This window comes from Sciurus carolinensis, chromosome 2 (assembly GCF_902686445.1).
Source record: "Sciurus carolinensis chromosome 2, mSciCar1.2, whole genome shotgun sequence".
NCBI lineage: Eukaryota > Metazoa > Chordata > Mammalia > Rodentia > Sciuridae > Sciurus > Sciurus carolinensis.
Window position 1 is genome coordinate 676,965 of NC_062214.1, and position 18,956 is coordinate 695,920.

The following is an 18,956-nucleotide window of genomic DNA, read 5'->3' on the forward strand; positions in this document are numbered from 1 at the left end:
GTCAGGCTCTGTGAGGGCTGGGTGGGGGGTCGGGAGCTCTGCTCTGCCCCCGGGGTCAAAGGAGAGATAAGAAGGGGTAAGGGTTTGGGGTGTGGGGTCCCAGAGCTTGGTCGAGACTCCAGGAGTTGTGGGGGAAGGGCAGACCCTGCAGAGTGAGGGTGGGGCTGGGTCTGGACAGGAGTGGCCAGGGTCTCGCATCATGGTAGCTGAGGGTCACTGTCCTTAGAGGACATATCTGACAAGATAGGTGGGGGTACAGTAATGAGGAGGGAGGGGTCTAAGGCTGAGAGCAAGGCTGTAAGGTGGGGTGGGGTGCAGAGGAAGTTCACCCAGATAAGGGGAGGGGGCTCGCCTCCCAAGCCTGAGCACATCTTCCCAGGTGAGTCCGCTGGACCTGTCCCTGGTGTGCTGTGGCTGAGCAGTGGTTAAACATCGGTGCAGGCAGGTAGGGCCGGGCACCAGGCTGTGGGGGGTGGCCAGACCTGGGGAGAGCAGAGCAGAACAGGGTCACTTGGAAAGGGCCCCAGGCCTCATCAGGATGTCAGGCCACTTATCCACAGACCCGGAAATGAGCTTCTCTGCTCAGCAAGGCCCTGCAGTGGCCTTGGCCCTGTCCGGCCCCAGCTTCTACGGGGTACGTAGAATGTGCTGGGTGCAGAGTGTGCAGCCTGCTGCCCTCAGGGGAAGCAGAGGAGGAAGAGCCCCACCAGGGCCTGACCTCCAATCCCTCCATGCTGCAGGGCTGGACTCTCACAGGCAGCCTGGCACTCCCCTCTGCTGTCCATGTTGGTTGCTGCCCACCTCCAGGTCCCAAGGCCCCAGGGGCAGCCCAGAGATTGAAGGTGGCCCTGGGCTCTGGAGCAGTGGGACACTGGGCCCTTGGAGGTCTGGCTACACCCCTCGCCTTTGGCATCTGCATCTGCTCCAGGTGCAGGGCTGGCCCTGCTGGAGGCCTGTGTGGACTGGAAACTCACTCCCCTCTCCTCTCCCGCTCAGACTCATCCCACCTCTCAACCAGCTGGAGCTGCTGAGGAACCTCAAAAGCAAATCGGGACTCACCTTCAGGTGAGCTGCAGGTGTCCCAAGCAGGGGCTGGAGCTGAGGGGCAGGACGGGCATCTTCCCCTCCTGAGGGCCGCAGCTGCCTGGCAGGAAGTCTGCAGGATGTGAGGCTGGAGCTTTCTGCTTCTGCTGACCTGCTTGACTCCTGTCCTGAGGAGGACGGGTGGCACAGTGGGAGGGTGTGGGGGTGAAGCGTGGAGCGTGTGTGGGGCCACGGGCCCTGTTCACGCCTGTGCTGGGGGCCCGGGTGGTGGCAGGTGCTGTCTGTCCCCAGCAGGGCAGCTGGGTGGTGGCCTGTCACGTGGCAGCCCCTACGCTGCAGAGGAGGGTTCATGCTTTGGGTCTGTGAATATGATCCTCAGCATCCACGTCACCCCTGGGTTGGCCAAGGGGCCCAGACTCCATGGCAGTGTCCTGCTCATGACGGGAAGTCTGGTGACACATGGAGGGGCAGACACAGGCAGACCTGGGGTGACGCTGCCAGGAGACGAGAACCCCGGGAGCCAGTGGGGCTGGAGGAGCATCAGAGACCCCGCAGGGCCTTGGAGCAGCCTGGCCGTCAACCTCGATTTCAGGCTTCTGACCTCCCAGATACGAGAGGGTGGTTCCAGTGTTCGGTCACCTTTGTGTGTTTTGTTAAGGCAGTTCCAGCAAACCTGGGGCTCTGCTGTGCACCCGAGCAGGCAGGTGAGGGGCAGGGGGTCCGAGGGGCAGCAGAGCGGGCAGGTGAGGGGCAGGAGGTCGGAGGGGCAGCAGAGCAGGCCCATGCTCCCTCAAGGTGGTTGTTGGAAGCAGTGCTGGTGGGGAATGCTGCAGAGAAAGCTTGTGACGTTGATTGTTACTAAAGGATGTTGCCAGAACCATGACTGCCTGCAGCGCCTCTGGCATGGCTCAGAAGGAAGCAAGCAAAGGACAAGTGCCTGCAAACCAGGAAAGCAGGTCCTCGTGCTCACGGCAGGGGCAGAAGTGCGGCTAGGTCTTCTCGCTGGTGGAAGCAGAACTCATAAGCAATGAACTTGGGGACTTGGCCAAGCAGGGTTCCTAGCCAAGTGTGGACTGTGCAGCCTGGCTTCTCTGTGCTACCCAGTGAAGCTGGAGAAGAGAGACGGCCAGGAGGTGCTGCTAAAAGAAGCTGGAACGGGAAGATTTGGGAGTTCCCAACCTGTCCAGGAGGCAAGCCTTATAAATCATGAGGCGCTGCCGGGCAAGCTTGCCCACAGCAAAGCCCACAGGCGAGGCTGGACAACCTGAAAAGAGAGCAGGCGTGTGACTCGTGGATCCTGCTCAGCATAAGCCAGGAAGGACCCCTGTCCAACGTGGGGCCCTGAGATGAGCCACGGGGTTTGAGGGGCAGGAGCACTGCAGCATGCACAAAGGAAGGGAGGCTGGGGGGCTGCCGGATTCCTCAGGCAGGAGGGAGGCTGCTGCAGCTGCCCAGCTGCAGACCTGAGCTGCCCTTCAGAGCAGGGAGAACCCTGGAGCTGGAGGAGTCCCCGGAGGCAAAAGCCACTGCCTGTTCAGAGCGAGAAGCCGTGGATCTACCAGCTGCACTTCCAGCTGGGTGTGGGGACCTCTGTGTGTCTTCCTTCTGACATGGAGACGTCTGCTCATGCTCTCTGCACTGTGACTCTTAAGCAGGAACCTTGTTTGGCCATCAGATGGCTCACAGGAGCCCTGCCTACCTAGCTCAAGTGGTTTTAGTTGAGACTTGGGACTTCCCGCGCTGGTGGCATTTAGATGACACCTGGACAGGGAGTTGGCACTGTACCGGGCAGAGACTTCAGGGTCGGGGTGGGGCAAAAGAACGCAGAACATGGGTGGATGGGGAATCTGGGAGCATGGGGTGGACTCGGTGTCCAGCAAAAGAACGCAGAACATGGGTGGATGGGGAATCTGGGAGCATGGGGTGGACTCGGTGTCCAGCAAAAGAACGCAGAACATGGGTGGATGGGGAATTCTGGGAGCATGGGGTGGACTCGGTGTCCACCCCCAGTAGATCCTGGCCCAGAGTCTGTCATGTGACTCCTCTTGGAGAGGGCCTTTGTGGAGGTCATCGATTAAGGGTCTTCAGGCAAGGCTGTCCAGTGAGCCTCAGCTCCAGCACAGCTTCCTTCAGAAAGACAGGAGGCACAGGACACAGAAGGGAGCTCTGGGGAAGTCAGAGGCAGGGACAGAGATGAGCCAGGAGCCCCAGAGCTGGAAGAGGCAGCAAGGTTTCTCAAACACACATGGAATGTGTTCTGCCCCTGGCACTGTGACTTTGAGTCTGTGGCCTGCAGGACCAAGAGAGTAAATTTGCTGCAGGAGCCTCAGGAAGCCCGTGCAGGGGTGAACTGAGCTGCTGGTTGGAGGTGGGACTGGGGCCTGCCTCTGGACCCCTGAGCTCTAGTGGGAGCAGGCTGGCATGTGGGGTCCGTGCCTTAGGACTGGGCCCCCTGTGAGGTGTGTTGTTCCTGGGGTACGAAGGCCCACCAAGATGCTCTGGGAGGACCCAGGCCAGACAGGAGCCTGGCCACACCCTCTCCTCCACAGCCACTTGCTGGGCCCAGGTGTGGCATTGGTACCAACTGTGCGGGGTGCTTGGAAGTGCACACAGGACCACAGGATACTGGCTAGAGTGCTCTGAGGGGTTACCTCTGATCCTTGAGCTCAGCTGCAGGGGACCCAAGCCGCTGGTCTTCCATTCTGTTTATACCAAACATTACCAGCAGAAACATCCACCCCAAATTAAACAACTCATGTGCAAGAGGACCTTGTGAGCGAGACCAGAGCTGAACACTGGCCACATTGCTGTCCGGTTCAGCCTGCCCCTGGAAAACGGCTTGGAAAGGAAAATGCCATTAAGAGCTTCCTTCAGCAAATATTTTCTTTTTGCAACTGTATGAAGTGTTGTGACTGTTAAAACGAAGACCTGTAAATGCCGAGTGGGAGTGTGCTCTGGGTGGGAGGTGGCTGGGCCCTTGGGGTCCCTGCTCCCTCTGACCTTCCCCTGGTCCCAGGGCACTGCTCTCAGGGCAGGTGCTCTCGGGTGGGCAGCATCTCTGTGTCCGGTGGGAGCGTGGGGTCTGGGGCCCGGAGGAAGCCCTTGGGTGGGTGCAGGCCCCTGCCCTGGGCCACGGGTGCTCTGTGGGGGCCAGTGGGAGTGGGCAGCAGCTAACTCTTTTGTTCTCTGTTTGAAGGAAGGAGCCCCAGCCAGAGCCCTCGCCAAGGTCAGTGCCTTCCTGCCTCCAGCTGCCTGGCGTGTCTGCTGCGTGCACCGTCTGGCCTTGCTCCCTCTGTGTGCACCGAGTGTCCTGGGGCGAGGGCCGCTGTGCAGACCTGTGTGTGCTTTCGTGTGGACTGTGTGATCGCGTGTCCTGGCCTGCCCCAAGTCACCTCTCGTTCACAGTCCCTTCCCAGTGTTTCGGACTCACTCTGCAGCACTGTGGGCCTGGAGGGCTTCTCTGTGGGCCTCTGCCCACAGTGAGACCAGTCCTCCTGGGGACCCTGAGGCAGGGGTTTCTATTACATTATTCCCTCTAAGCATGTGGCCCAGATTTGCAGCTGGTCTGAGCTAAGGCCCCAGGTGAAAAGTCCGAGTGACGGCCCCCTCCTGCCACCCTGGGCCAGGCAGGGAGGAGGACAGGAGCACCACAGAAGCTGGTGGAGGGCCTTCAAGCCCAGCCTTGTGGAGGACAGTCTGGCGCAAGTGGGAGTCAGGTGCTCCTGTCCTCCTGCGGAGGGCTGGGCTGCTCTCTCCCCATCTCACACCCAAGGTGGAGACCCTGACCTCACCGGGTCCTCTTTGCTGAGGTCAAGGTAGCCAAGGGGCTGTCCAAGTGCTTAGCCTGGCTCCCTCCCTCTGGACTCCTGCTGGCCACTGAGGGGATGTTTGGCCAGGCAGATAGGGGCCAGTGCTGCCGTGGTAGAGAAGGGCCGGAACTGGCTGCTGTTTCCTGGTACTCCACAGAACGCCACGGGAGCCACCCCTGCGGAGTCCCGAGCTCCCTGAGCTGGGCTGTGTCCCCACCCGGTGTCCCGTCCACACGTTGCAGAGTCAATCCGACCCCAAGCCCTTGGGTCCAAGATGGATGCCTACTTGCCCCCCTCATGCCCTCCTGGACCACAGGGTGACCCAGCTGGCTGGACGTTCAGGATCTGCTCTGGTGGGGGGAAGGCAGAACTGGGCCAAACCCTCCTCTCTGTCCACTGGAGAAGGATGTGATTGATCCTTCACCTTCTAAACCCGTAAAAAGGAAGCAATTGCTGGTGCCCTGAATTGAAAAGACTGGCAACACTTTTGCCCAAATAAGCTAAAAACAACCCATAGCAACCCTCAAAGAGGTTGAGAAGCTGCCCTTGGAGCCAGAGGGGAGGGTCGGCCCAGGGCGGTGCTGGCTGGCGTGTGGCTGGCGCTGTTGCCAACAGGACAGGGACGAGGGGGGTTGAAAAGGAAGGGGCGCCCCCTCAGAGGGGCTCCACCCAGAGAGCACTGTTCTCACTGTGGCTGTGGCGGGGGCCTCTCCCACACTGCCCTCCCCTGGCCCTGGGCTGGGCATTGGCTGGAGGGGGGAGCCCTGCGTGGCCATGGAGGCGGAGGCTGACCCTCGTGGGGAGCGCCTGGCCCGGGCTCCTGGCACCCCACGTCCCGCTTGTTGTGCGGCTTGGGCTCCCCGTCTCAGCCCCTCTCTCTCCCTCTCCTACCCCCTCTGGAACTCTCGCTGTCCCCAAGTGCTCTTAATCACTGTCACTGCCCTTCTGGGCCCCTTTCTCGTCTGCTCTGTCTTTTGGGATGAGGTGCTGGCCCTGAAAGCAGGACTCCAGGTGAGGACCCACGGAGCCCCTGGCTCTCTGGTATGTTCCGTGGCTCCCTGCTCCCTGCCCCCACCACTCCTCTGTCTCCCCGCCTGTTGGTGGTCCCTGCCTGCCTGTGCCTCCCACGCCCTCCCCCAAGGGCAGCGCCTGCAGAATGGCCCTCCTGAGACGCCCCGTGGTAAGTGCTCAGCTGGGGCAGCTGATTGGGGCCTATGTGTTGGGAAGGGCTCCCAGGGTCTCAGCAGCTACTCCTGGCTCCCTGTGGGTTGAGGCGCCAGGAAGGTGCCTGGGCGCTGTGGGCGCGAGGGACAGTTTGTCAGTGAAGACTATGCACCTTTTCCCTGGGACACCCTCCTGCTGGACAGGTAATGGAGGGTGGTGTCTGTCCCCTGCCTGGGGCAGCCACAGTCTTCTCCAGCACCCAGCACACAGTAGGTGTGCAGGAAACCTGTTACCTGGGTAACAAGCAGGGGCGCCTGTTCTACCAGATGCTCCCAGCATCTCTGCCCAGGGTCAGCTGTGCAGTGGGAGCCAGTGGCTACACCTGCGCCTGCCCTTCGAAGGCAGTGCCCTGCTCCCTGCCTGGCAGGACCCAGGCCAGCATCAGCCAGTCTGGGCCAAGCCACACTCTCTGGTCCTGGGTTAAGCCCCAGGTCAGTTGGGATCCTCGGTTCCTGAGGAGACCGTGTGACTGTGCTGGAGTCGCTGGGGGTGGGGGTCGGGAGCCAGGGCAGGCGGGGGCTGTCCTGTGCTGCTCTGCCCCATTCTCTGTGGCCCTGTCCCCTTCCTCACTGCCTCCCACCCCCATGCTGTGGAGCCCCCTGCCCCCAGCATTGCCCCTCTTGCCATATGGGCCTCCCCAGTGTCCCAGGGGGAGGCATCTGTGTGTGCGGTGCACGTCTGTCCTGTCTGGTCTTGGTCAGTGTCTGTGGGCATCTTTGTCCCCAGGGGAACCCAGGACCCCCATGGGCTTGCTTGCTCCTCCTGCCTGTGGGCTGGAGGTCTGTTGGGCAGTTCTCAGATGAAGCAAAGCTCCTCTTGGCTGATGGGGGCAGGAAGAAGCCCAGTGCCATCCTCAAGCCCAGAGGAGGTGGACAGCGTCCTTCTGGCCTGAGTCAGGGATCCTCAGCACCCCACCGAGCAGGGGTGTCATTCAGGGAGGCCAAGGCCAGGGGACCCTGCCAGCTCTTGTCAGGCTCTCAGATCACACTGTCTGTGGAGGACTCGAGTGTAAGACACTGGACACAACCAGAGTTCCATTCCTGTCTCCAGGGCCCAGTGGCCACAATTCAGACAGTGCAGCTGTTGGACATACTCCACTCCTCAGAACCGGACCTCGGGGCCTGGGAGGGGCATTGTGGGTGTAGTGCCCAAGTGCTCAAAACTGGGGACATTCCAAGGTGCTGGGAACTAGGGACCTCCTTCGCCGTCCTTCCCCATGGGGTGGGAAAGCCCTCCTGAAGATCCTGGGCAGCAGCCCGTGTTCTGGCCTGAAAACCACAGAGGGTGGAGGAGGTCAGGGCTTTGCTTGCCTGGCAGATTTGGTTGGGTACAACTGAGGCTGAAGGGTGGCAGGGCTTCTGGGAGCTGTGGGACATTGCGGGTGCCACGTGGGTCCAATCACTGGGCTTTCTGCTGACAACCATCTTGTATCAGATGGCCAGCAGTCAGCACATGGAGTCCAGCCGATGGGGTCCGCCATCCCCAGAGTGACTGGGGAGCTTAAGCTACCTCTGTACTTAGAGGGCTTGCAACCTGCGTGAGGGCTTGCACAGAAGCCCCCTCCTGCTCAGGGTCTTGTTGGGAGGCAGAGCAGGGCTCCTGGCCCTCCTGGGCAGCAGGGCCTTTGAGCAAGCTCCCAGCCACTAACCTGCTAGAGTTGGTGAAGTGCATCCTTCGTGCCTAAGTGGACAGAACTGTGTAGAGCAACACAGAATGCCACCATCGCTGCTTGAATGGATGTGCGAAGGGGACAAGCTTGGGCGCTCGGGGACTTGTGTGCTTCTGATTTGAGACCGCCGTGCACACTGGGTTCCCGGGTCTCAGAGGGACCTGGAGGTGAAGGGGAAGCAACGGCCTGGAAGAAAGGGGAGGATTTCTGTGATCGTTGGTAGTCTGTAGTGTTCATTTTTATTTAAACATTTGCTAGTTTGGTGGCAGAAATAAATCTCAAGGGCATGGGGGAGATTCTTGGGGAAGCTGAACATTTTCTGAGACTTTTCTGAGGACTCTCCATGGGCTGGAGGGGCTCTGCTTGCAAAGGTCCTCAGCACAGAGATGACTCCTGAGGCCCCAGGTGAACTGACTTGGCAAGAAAGTTCTTTTAAATCCAGGTGTCCCCAAGCCCCTTCTCCTTGGCCTCCCTCCAATTAGGGGCAGCCACTGCCTCCTGGGTACACTGAGGCCACTTTCAACTGGGCGACAGACTGGCCTGTGTGAACCTCACGTTTTTACTCCAGAGACTGCATGTTTCACTGGGGTCACTTCCTGGATCATGTCCATCTGGATGAGCTCTTTGCAAAGTCTTTAGCACATGTATTATTTTTTATTGGCATGAATATAGCAAAAAATAATACATCTCTTAAGACATGAGCCCAAACTCTGGCTTTGGAAGGAAAAGGTATTTTTGGAGAAAAAAAAAAACAAGGATTTTTTTTCTCCAAAAATAGGGGACTATTTTCTTTCCAGGCTGCGGGAGACTTTCGCAAGCAAATCCCTTCTCGCTATCCTTGCTCAGGCGCAAACTCCTTCCGCAGCTGGCGGTCTGTGAGCCCAGAACCGTCCAGGGTGCTCGGGGTGCCGCAGTGCCCTGCTCACCGGGTCCTGTTGCCGCCCCCGGGACTAACTCTGCTCTCCTCATTTCCAGTAAAGGCAGACCGTGCAGAGGGTGCCTGTGTGGATGCTGCCCCGGACACTCTAGGTACCACGCGATGCTGCACGGACTGGCCCCGCTGCACGCTCCTGCCCTCCCTGCTTATTAGAGGTTCGGACGTGCGGATAGCGCCCGCCCAATTCTGCTCGCTTCCTGGGGCCACCGACCCTGAGCGAGCGCAGGCGCCCCCTTCCGCCTCACTGCCCCCGCCTGCCCGAGGGTTGTTGCCATGGAAACAGTTATTGCCCTGGGCGAGTTTGCTCTGGCTGGTCAGTCTAGCACCTCTACTAGGCACTGAGGCCTATCCTTAGCGCCCCACTGGGGGAGGCAACTGCTGTGTGATCCCCCAGAGGCGGAGGCCCGGCTCCCCCTTCTGACTTACAGGTCTGGTTTAGGGCAGACTGGAAACAGGACGGTGGAAAAGCCCCTCCCTGCACCTTCACCACACCCTTCCTGTCCCTGTCTGCTGTTGGGTGTGTGAGGGCATCTGTCACTGCTTTGCTCTGGGGGCCCCTTGCCTCCTGGGCTTTCCTCTCCTATGCGTTCCCTTCCTGGCTGGTGAGGCCCAGCTACCAGCAGGCAGCTGTGAGGTGCCACCTTGGAAGTGGAAGTGCACCTTGTCCTGTGCATGAGGCCAGTCGGTGCGGGGCAGCATGCTTGTGCATCTGCATCCGTGCATGCTCCGGATCCGTCTCCACTGTGGGGACGGCTGCAGGGCTGCCCACACAGGGCCCTCTGCTGCCTGTGTTCTGGAGGTGGGCGCTTGTGGGGGAGGCCGCTGCAGCCCCAGAAAAGGGCTGCTGAGGGGGCAGCCTGCTCCCACCCTGGCTGAAGCTCTCCTGCTTGCCCAGAGTGCTGTGTCCAGGGTGCTTCTGACCACAGCTGGATCCTTGGAGCAGGGGCCTGAGGTCAGGCTGCTTGGGAACCAGGCGGGTTTCGAAGTTGGTGGACAGCAGGAGACCCGCCAAGCTCGCCCTGCTGTGTGTGTTCTCACAGAATGCCCCCCTGCCCTCCCGGGTATCATCTGTCCAGATATGGGCTGGGTATTTCTCTGTGGATACCCGCTAACTGCATTGCTGAGCTGGACCCCCTGCGTGCTGACCAGACAAGGGCCATCTTGCCCTGGTTCCCACTTGAATCTCTCCCCGAGGAGTGGGGTGACAGGCAGGGGAGAGGCTAGCCCAGCTCTTTCTCCCAGGTTCTCCTGTGTTTGCTCCTGTCCTGTGAGTGACAAAGTACTGTGCCTTCGCATAGAGGGATCCCTGACCGCAGGCAGTCTTGCAGGGCAGGTGGAGGGAGCTCTTGCTTTGTCCTGGCATGGGAGGGGATGCAGAGTCTCCAAGACTCTTGGATACCCTCCTGGCTCAAGTTGAGGGAAGCTGTTGGGGGTGACCAAGTGTCCCCCCAAGTGTCAAACTCACTGTCCCTTCCTTTAGCAGGGCCTCGTCCCCGGTCTCAGGTGGGAGCCAAGTCTGAGAGCTGGGGAGGCAGTAGCCCCGCTGAGGCCAGGAGCCTGCGTTTGCCTAGCCCCAGGCTCTGGCTGACTTGGCGGGGAGGAAAGACTGTAGCCTGGAGGTCATGTGGGAATCTTGCCTAGAGAGGCCTGCAGGCAGTCACCCCCAGCCCCTCTTCCCGCAGCTCCCTGCAGCCCCTCTCTGGGCAGGGCGTGGTCTGGGTGGCAGAGGGATCTGGCTTCTCTGTGCGATCGCTGGGGAAGCAGGAATCTGATCTGGACTCTTGACACACACATTCCCCACCTGCACACTGCCAGCAACCAGAGAGCCAGGGAACCCTGGAGGAAGCTGCCCTGCAGCTGGATGTGGGCCACCGAGCTTCATTAGTCTGACTGAAGAGGAAGTGCCAGTTCCCTCCCCTCCCATCATTGCTTACACTGGAGAGGGAGGAGATAGAAGGGAGACCTGAGTGACTTCCTTGGCATCCTGGTGCCTGCCCCATGGGGACCTGGAGGGATCATTTTCCAGCACCTAAATGGCCTGTTGTACGATGGAGGATGAGTCCATAGGAGAGAGTGAAGAACATTCCAGAAGCAGAATCCCCTTGAGGACAAGTCTGGGTGCCCAGTGGGCCTCAGTGCTCCTGTGGTCCCTCAGCCTGGGATGGCCATTTGAAAGTGCTCCAGTGTCCAGTTCTCCGTGGACCACAGTGGTCTCTTTTGGGCTAAAGACTGAATGGTCATCTGGATCCTGGGTCTCACCCTTCTGTGTTGACCTCGGTGGGCACAGAGGTACAGATGCAGGGCCAGTGTTCCAGCACACTGATGCCAGTGGTTACTGATACAGGATACAGATGACTCAAGACTGCCTGTCCCTCTGCCCTGAGTGGGCTCCTGTCCAGGCCATGGGTCCAGGGGTTTCTTTCTTTCTCTCTCTTCCTCTTACTTAGAGACCCCTGAGCAGGCACAGGAGTTCTCTGAAGGTGTCTGCTGTCCAGGACTGGGTTGGGGAGGGCACATGGTCTCTACCTGCAGTGTCCAGGCTGGGTGGACTGGGCATTAGAGCTGTCTTTTCTCCAGGGTGGTCACCTCTGCTGCCTGCTTCTTGTGTCTCCCTGGCCATGCTTAGCAGTGGGGGTGGAGTCAGAGACACTAGCAAGTACTGGGTACTGGGCGTCCTCTTGGAGGCCTCCCTGACTGCTGTGCTCGACAAGGGTCCTGGTGAACCTGGGGCTCCCCATGGCTGGCATGAGCAGGTCCTGTTCACAAGGACCTGCTCTCCTGTGGGGTCATGTGGAGTCCCAGTAGGAGCGAGTACCCGTTCTGGACCCGGGACCCGATGCTTCCCAGAATGAAGGTGGAGACCATGTCCGCCTGGAGCAACTCCACCATGGACGTCCATCTCACCTGCTGCCTGGGGATGTGGGAACCCGTGAACACTGGGGCCTGCCTGTCTCCGTGGTTACCGAGAAACACAGGTCTAGGGAGGCCCAAGGACCTTCGTGACTGGAAACAGCAGCCTTACAGGAAGGACTTTCTGGGGGCAGCCTCTGCCTTCCCACCCCTGTGGCTGCCTCTTCCTGCCCTGGGGCTAGGGCTCTGGGGAGCAGGCCTGGGAATGTCAAGGCCAGCTTGGGGCACCTGGTACCGGCCATCTTCCCAGAGCCAATGTGTAGCTGTCCAGATGTGAGCTGGTGAAGGCAGGGCAGGCACTGCGCAGCCCCCACAGTGGAGGCCAGGGGCCCCAGGGTCCATCAGAAAGGCCAGTGGCTGGACAAGCATCAGCAGGAGCCCTGGCCCCCTGACCCCCCGACCTCCGCAGGCTGTGGAGAGAGGGATGGCTGCTCCTGGGGCTGGCGGAAGGGCCTGCGGGAAAGCTACTGGCAGGTCTGGTGCAGACCAAAGGCCCCAGGGAAGAGCCCCCTCCCTGGGGCACCTGCAAATCTCAGTGTCACCTTGAGGGGCTGGCAGGACAGTGTGCAGAGGGCTCTGGCACACTGCAGTGGTCACTGAGTGATTTAAGAGTTGGGGGCACTCTTCCCGCGCCCCGGCACGGAGCTCTGGCTGTGCCTGTGCGGCCCCTCCCTTTGCGCCAGGGCTTCACTACTTGCTGGTTGGTTGTCTTTGGACCTGAGTCCCAGTCCAGTCTTGTGGGACAGCACTGGTCGCGAGCAGACCTGGCCCATATTCTTTCCAGAGTGACTTCTCTTGCTGTTTTTCTGTCTGTCTGTCTCTCTGTCGGTTCTCATGGGAGCAGCCAGAAGGTCAGTTTGAAAGACCGTGTCTTCTCCAGCCCTCGAGGCGTGGCTGCCAAGGGGAAAGGGTCTCCCCAGGCCCAGACGGTCCGGCGGTCACCCAGTGCTGACCAGAGCCTTGAGGACAGCCCAAGCAAGGTGCCCAAGAGTTGGAGCTTTGGAGACCGCAGCAGGGCACGCCAGGCCTTCCGCATCAGGGGCGCTGCGTCCCGGCAGAACTCAGAAGGTGGGTCTGGCAGGGTTGCCCCCCGCAGGCTGAGTGCACCTCACACGTCCACCTTCGCCATCACCTCTGCAGGGAAGCCCCACGCCCACCAGCCCTGGCCACCACACCTCTGGTTTCTGTTTTGTGTTTCACGCAAGTGGAACTGGGCAGCTCCTGATGCACGTGCCCGGCTGCCCCGCTGAGCTGAGGTCCTCAGGTTCAGCCATGTTGTCTCATGTCAGAGCCATTCATTCCTCTTGTGGCTAGGCAGTGTGCTGCATGTGAATGGACCTTGTGGTCAGCTGCCATCTGTACTGGGGAGGCCCTTTTAAGCCCTCACACCTGCGGGAGAAAGGCAGGGTGGGTGGGTCTGCAGCTGGAGGGGCCTGGCTGCCTGCATCCACTCACATCTGCGCGACCTTCCACCCAGAAGCAAGTCTCCCTGGGGAGGACGCAGTGGAGGACAACAAGAGCTGCACCTGCGAGTTCGTGACTGAGGACCTGACTCCTGGCCTCAAAGTCAGCATCAGAGCTGTGTGGTGAGGGACTGCATGGCCCCCTCATGGTGCTGGCTGCAAGGCCCCTCTGCCGGGCCCTCCCCTTTGGTGCCACTGAGTTCACCAAGTGGGTGGGACAGACACAACCTCCATGCAGTGGGGGCCAAGAGGTCGGGAGCTGCCTGGCCCTGGCAGGTCCAGGTGGATGAAGGTGGTCTGTGATGCCAGGCACTAAAGTGGCCAGTGGGTGGCCCCTGGCACCCACAGTTGCAGAGGTGCTGGAGAGTGACAGGCTGGTGGACGCTGGGGCCAGCCTGGCTGAGGCATGGCCAGAGTGTTCTCTGCCTCGAGCTCATGGCTCTGCCTGACCCCTTCAGTGTCATGCGGTTCCTGGTGTCCAAGCGGAAGTTCAAGGAGAGTCTGCGGCCATACGACGTGATGGATGTCATTGAGCAGTACTCGGCTGGACACCTGGATATGCTGTCCCGCATCAAGAGCCTGCAGTCCAGGCAAGAGCCCCCCACCTACCTCCCAGTCCAGGGCCCTGGTGGGCCTTCTGGGTCAAAGTCCAGGGCTGGCTCGAGGGCCGCTGGGGGCTGGCCCAGGGGTGCAGGTGGGAACAGTGCTCAGGTGGGCTTCCCACCAGCCAGCTTCTGCCAGTTTTCTGCCGTGTCTTCTCACAGTCTGTCTCTAATATTTCTTTCGTCTCCCCTCTCTCCCCTACCTCCTTGCACTGTGATGGGCAAGTTGTGTGTGTGTGTGTGTGTGTGTGTGCGCGTGTGTGCGTGCACATGCACGCTCACACGCATATATGTGTGCACATGCATGTGTGTGTGAATGTGCACGCGTGAGGGTCTCTGGATGAGGGTGCACATGCGTATATGTAGGTGCATGTGTGTGCATGTGTGTGCCCATGCATGTGTGTCTGATGTGTGGGTGTGTGCATGTGCACCTGTGTGCTGTGCCGTGTATGCACACAGATGAGTTGATGCATACACGTGTGTGTACACATGTGCACGTGTGTGTGCATGTGTGTTGGGAATGGAGTATCCCTAGTGAGAGATGAAGCCACAGGGCTTCCGTGACATATCAGGCAGCACATCCCACCCATCCCTCTTCTTTAAAATGTGGTCATCCACCCCCCTATGAAGGAGGAGCCCCACTTCCTGGGTGCACTTAGGCTGGTGGTCACTGGGCACCCACTGGTGTTCATGTGTGGAACAGGCTAGCTCATTCTTGGAGTTCCATGTATACGCATCACAGCATAAGTTGGGGCCTGAGCACGCACATGCACCCACATGCACAGGTGTGTGTATGTGTGCACAGACCCACATTCTTGCTGTGCTGTAGCCTGCACCTCCTAGTGTGCTCATAGCCACACACAGCCGGCACGTGCACACGTGTGGCCACACGTATGGCAGCACTTGTAGGAAGCCACGTGCTGCAGGGGTTTCTCCTGACAGAGGTCCCAGGCTCTGCTGATGGGCCCTCTCCAACCAGGGCTCCCAACAAAGGCTGTGGCTGCAGCTGGGTCCTGCTCATATGGAGAGGGTCTGGACGGGCAGCCTGGAGGTCATGGCCAGCCAGATGGGGAAGCTTGCCCTCTCCTGCCTCAGGTGTCAGGGGGCCTCTCAGGCCTTAAGCTGCTCCCAGGATGGGGGTCAGGGAGGTGTCTTCTCCACTGCCTGGGCTCAGGATGGGCCTCTCCAGGCCTCCCCAGAGCAGAGAGCAGAGACTGACTACCAGGCAGGATCCTGTGCCTCATCCTCCATACTGGTCAGCTGCCTGCTTAGCAGGTCCTCCGTCCACCTTTCCCCACTCCTTCCCTGTCTGTCTGGAAACAGACCCGTCGGCCTGGGGAGCCCGGACCTCCCTCGTCTGTGATGTCCTATTCACGCTGTGCAGCCAGCACCTTCTCTGGGACCTGGCTCCCCGAGCATGCTCCTGCGGCCATGCCCACCTGCCCTCCAGGCGAGCTCCCGGAGCCAGCCCTGTGCTTGGGACGTGGGCAGACACAGCATGCCCGAGGGCTACAGGGGCGGCCAGCCGCTTTCTGGGGGTGCACACGGGCTCCTCAGAAGAGCCGCTGTTGTCTGAGCTGGGTTGTCCTGTCGCTGAGTTTCCAGCGACCCCCGACGAGCTGCCTGACGATGCGTTTTGCTGGTGTCTCTTTCTTGTTTACGCTGCCAGGATAGATATGATTGTGGGCCCCCCACCCCCTTCAACTCCCCGGCACAAGAAGTACCCTACCAAAGGACCCACGGCCCCTCCGGGAGAGTCACCCCAGTACCCACCTAGGTCAGGACCGCGCCTCTTCCCAACCTGTCTTGTGAACGGCCAGTGCCTTCGCTCCAGGCCACATGACGGCAGCACCTCGTATTGTCCTTTCCTCAGGAAGAGGGCACAGCCAGGCTTTCTGTTCCTGAAATGCCCTGCACAGGGCAAGACTGCCCCTCACCAGGGCCCCAGGGGGTAGTGAAGGGAGTCAGGACTGCCCACTGCCCTTCAGTCCTCCTGGGACAGCAGGAGCTCATTTCTGTGGGTGTCCTTATGAGGTCCACCTGGGGCTGGGGGACTCCTGGGCAGAAGCAGAGGACATCAGTGGCCACACAGGTGCTTCCTTGCCTAGCGGCAGATGCACCCTGCAGGCTGAGGCCCTCTGTGGTCTCCCTGGGCACTGACCAAGCCCAGCACCCCCTTACCTGCCTGTGACTGGGGCATCCCTTACACTCCTGGCCCGACCTTGGCTGTGTGCTCTGAGCAGTTGGTTCTTTCCTCAGACACAAGGTGTCCACAGCACCAGCCCCTGCTGCCTGCCCCCTCACAGTTGGGACTAACGAAGGAGAGGTCTGCCGGGCACCCAGCACCAAGGTGGCTCCGATTGACCTCTGGGGCTATTTTGAGTTGTGGTCATTGTAGTTAATCGTGATAAGAGAGGTGGCAGGACTCCCCATCGGATGGGCAGAACGGGAGTCAGGGAACAATCCGGTGGCAAAAGCAGGTTCTTCAGTGGTTCAGTGAGACCTTCAAGCCTCCGGCTCAGATGTCTCTCTTCCAGCACGTCAGATAGGCCAGCAATGGAGAAGCCCTGGGGCAGGCACAGGGGACAAACAAACAGGCCATCTGGGCAGAACTGAGAGGTGTAGTGTCTGCCCACCCCTTGGGACAAAGTTGCTGCCCAGGAGGCTGAGGTTCAGTGTGCTGGGCCTCTTCTCAGCCCAGCAGCTCTGCCCAGGAGAGAGGGTCCCGGGAAGCAGGCAAGGTTGTGCCTGTGGCTTCCTGACCCAGGGTGTCCCCCAACGGTGTCTGCCAAGTCCACTGCTTGGCTGTGCTGTAAGACTGAAGCTCCATCCTCTGGGCATTGCTGCAGGAGATGGTGGCTGAGAGTCCAAGCAGTGAGCCAGGAAGGCCCTGCTGGCCCTTGGCGCCCACCTCAGACCTCTCAGACTGCTGCAGCCAGGGACCTGCAGGTTCACCCCAGGAGTATTGAGTGTGGGGACTGAATCCAACTCCTCAGCTGAGCCCAAGAGGAGAAGGTGGCAAGGTGACACAGGGTCCTTGGAAGACCCTGTCCCAGATGCTGCCACAGTGGTTCTAGGCTGAGCCCTGGGCTGAGGCTCCCGTTGAGACCTACCAGGCAGGCAGCCCGTCATGTGGCCGGGGTGAAGGTGCTGCGCATCTGTGCCTGGACTATGTGGACACTGGAACACCAGGGCCTGCCCCTCTCCATTGCCATGGCGTCTGCTTGGAGCCAGAGGCCCCCTCCCCTCGTGCATGAGTCTAGCATGAAGCCCCTGGAGCATGAGGAGGCTGCACCTGGCTGCCGCAAGCCTGGCCCTGTTCTGTTCTATGTGAAGGAAGATGCCCCGCCCCACAGAGGCAGGCAGGCCATTCCTGCCTGCAGAAAGCAGCTGGGTGTGCTTTGTGCACAGGCTGCAGTCCTGAGAACCAGATGGGCTGGAGGCCTTGGCCAGGGTTGGTCCTGCTCAGTCACACCCTGTCTCGAGCTGCCATTAGCCCAGTGGGGTTTGCAGACGCAGCCAGCACAGCATCTTCGTTTCTGAGGGGGTGTCCCCACAGCTGCAGTTCTTGGCCCACACCCACTCCCCAGCCCCTGCCAGCCCTGCAGAAGCCCTCCCTGTTCACAGGACCTGCTGTGGATCTGTTCAACAGGAACTGGTCCCCAGGGTGAAGGAGCCTCCTTCCCTTCTTATGGCATCAGTGAGCTAGGGCCTCATTCAAGACCACCTCAGCTGAATTCCATATCCTGAATATGCACACACATACTGGTATATGAACACACATGCAACTCACTCGCACTTCATACATGCCCATATGTATACCCACGCACTCACAATGGACACGTGTGATACACTCATATGCATACACACCCACATGCATAGCCTGTATACACATGATTGTGAACACATACCCAGGTATGCAGTCACGAGCACACTGATGTACAGTGCACTCACACCATGCACACACAAGTGTGGACTTGTACAATGTACTCTGACACCCACACACACCCATGAGTGTGTACTCATGTAGAGTGCACTCACACACATGTGCACACACCCATGCACTCGTGTGCACACATCTCTGGTTGGTGGTGGCTCATCCCAGCCCTCCTCTGGTGCACTGGTGGGACCTGGGCGGCTCTCTTCCCTTCATCCTCGTCCTGGTGCATGGAGCTGCAGCCCTCACTGCCTCCGCTTCTGTTGTCCCTGCTGCAGACATTCAACTGTCCCTGTCAGACCCTGTTGGGGTCAAGGGCCTCAGTGGCACATTATGTCGGAGTAAAGCTCGGGGGGTGGCCGTGGCCGCTGGAGCAGGGGCACAGCACCCCTGCTCCCAAGCCCGGGCTGGGTGCCCACCAGCCTCACTGACCTCTGGGCCTCAGTTTATTGGGAGGCCAACAAGCCACAGGCCAGAGAGGAGAAGGAGCTGGGTGGAAGGCTGGGATGGGGCCCAGGGGAGGACAGGGGACCCTTTCTGCAGAGGAGCTGGGGTGGACTGGCCCCAGTGGAAGAGCCTTTACTTTACTCCTCTTAATGTGCCAGACCCCACTGGAATGGAACGGGTAGGAACAGGACCCTGAGCGTGTCCGAAAGCAGGGCAAGAACGTGAGGCACCAGTGTCCGTCTGTCCTGGCACCTGCCGCCCCCTGGTCGGCTCTGGGCTGGGCCTGGAGCCCAGATCTGGGGGCTGTGGGCTGGCCCGGGTGGAAGGGGCAGGGGCCAAGCCACATCCTTCTGAACTCATGCTTGGGGGCCGGGTCTCTGTTCCCGGTAGAGTGGACCAGATCGTGGGGCGTGGCCCGGCGATAACGGACAAGGACCGCACCAAGGGCCCTGCGGAGGCAGAACTGCCGGAGGACCCCAGCATGATGGGACGCTTAGGCAAGGTGGAGAAGCAGGTGGGAAGGACTGTGCGTGGCCTCTGCCGTCTGGAACTCTGTTGGCAGGGGCAGGGTGAACTGGGGTGCATGCTGTGGGAAGGCCCAGCCTCAGGCAGCTCTGCCTGATACCTGAATCCAGCGTGTAGGCACCTCTGGCGTCAGCACTGAAATCAGAAGCACCGAGTTTGTGCTCTTCCCTCCCTATCCTGGGTGGGGTAGCTGGGAGGCAGGACTTGCGGGAGGGGTAGATCTGCTGTGCAGAAGTCACACCTCTCTGGCTTTCCTTGCCTCTGGCCTTGCAACCCCACCCCCATGTCCCTCTCCTGGGAGTGGGTCCTCAGAAACCATCAGGTGAGACCTTTGGGTCTGCTGGGAGGTGGGCCTCAGCTTGGGCCACATACTGGCTGGTGGGATCAGA

At 60.3% G+C, this 18,956-nt stretch overlaps 1 protein-coding gene across 14 annotated transcripts in view; it reads left to right on the forward strand.

The window, feature by feature from the left end:
• Kcnq2 (potassium voltage-gated channel subfamily Q member 2) overlaps window positions 1–18,956 on the forward strand; it is a 51,330-nt gene that overhangs the window by 26,574 nt on the left and 5,800 nt on the right. For 2 of the 14 annotated variants that reach the window (XM_047539032.1, XM_047539033.1), the window contains 7 exons: window positions 997–1,065; window positions 4,241–4,270; window positions 12,438–12,661; window positions 13,071–13,179; window positions 13,515–13,646; window positions 15,328–15,435; window positions 18,433–18,556. In XM_047539032.1, coding sequence (XP_047394988.1) covers window positions 997–1,065; window positions 4,241–4,270; window positions 12,438–12,661; window positions 13,071–13,179; window positions 13,515–13,646; window positions 15,328–15,435; window positions 18,433–18,556 — 796 coding nt within the window. Of the gene's footprint in view, window positions 1–996; window positions 1,066–4,240; window positions 5,865–8,721; window positions 8,776–12,437; window positions 12,662–13,070; window positions 13,180–13,514; window positions 13,647–15,327; window positions 15,436–18,432; window positions 18,557–18,956 lie in introns of those variants that run through there. The other 12 variants (XM_047539034.1, XM_047539036.1, XM_047539038.1 and 9 more) reach the window with 10 other exon arrangements.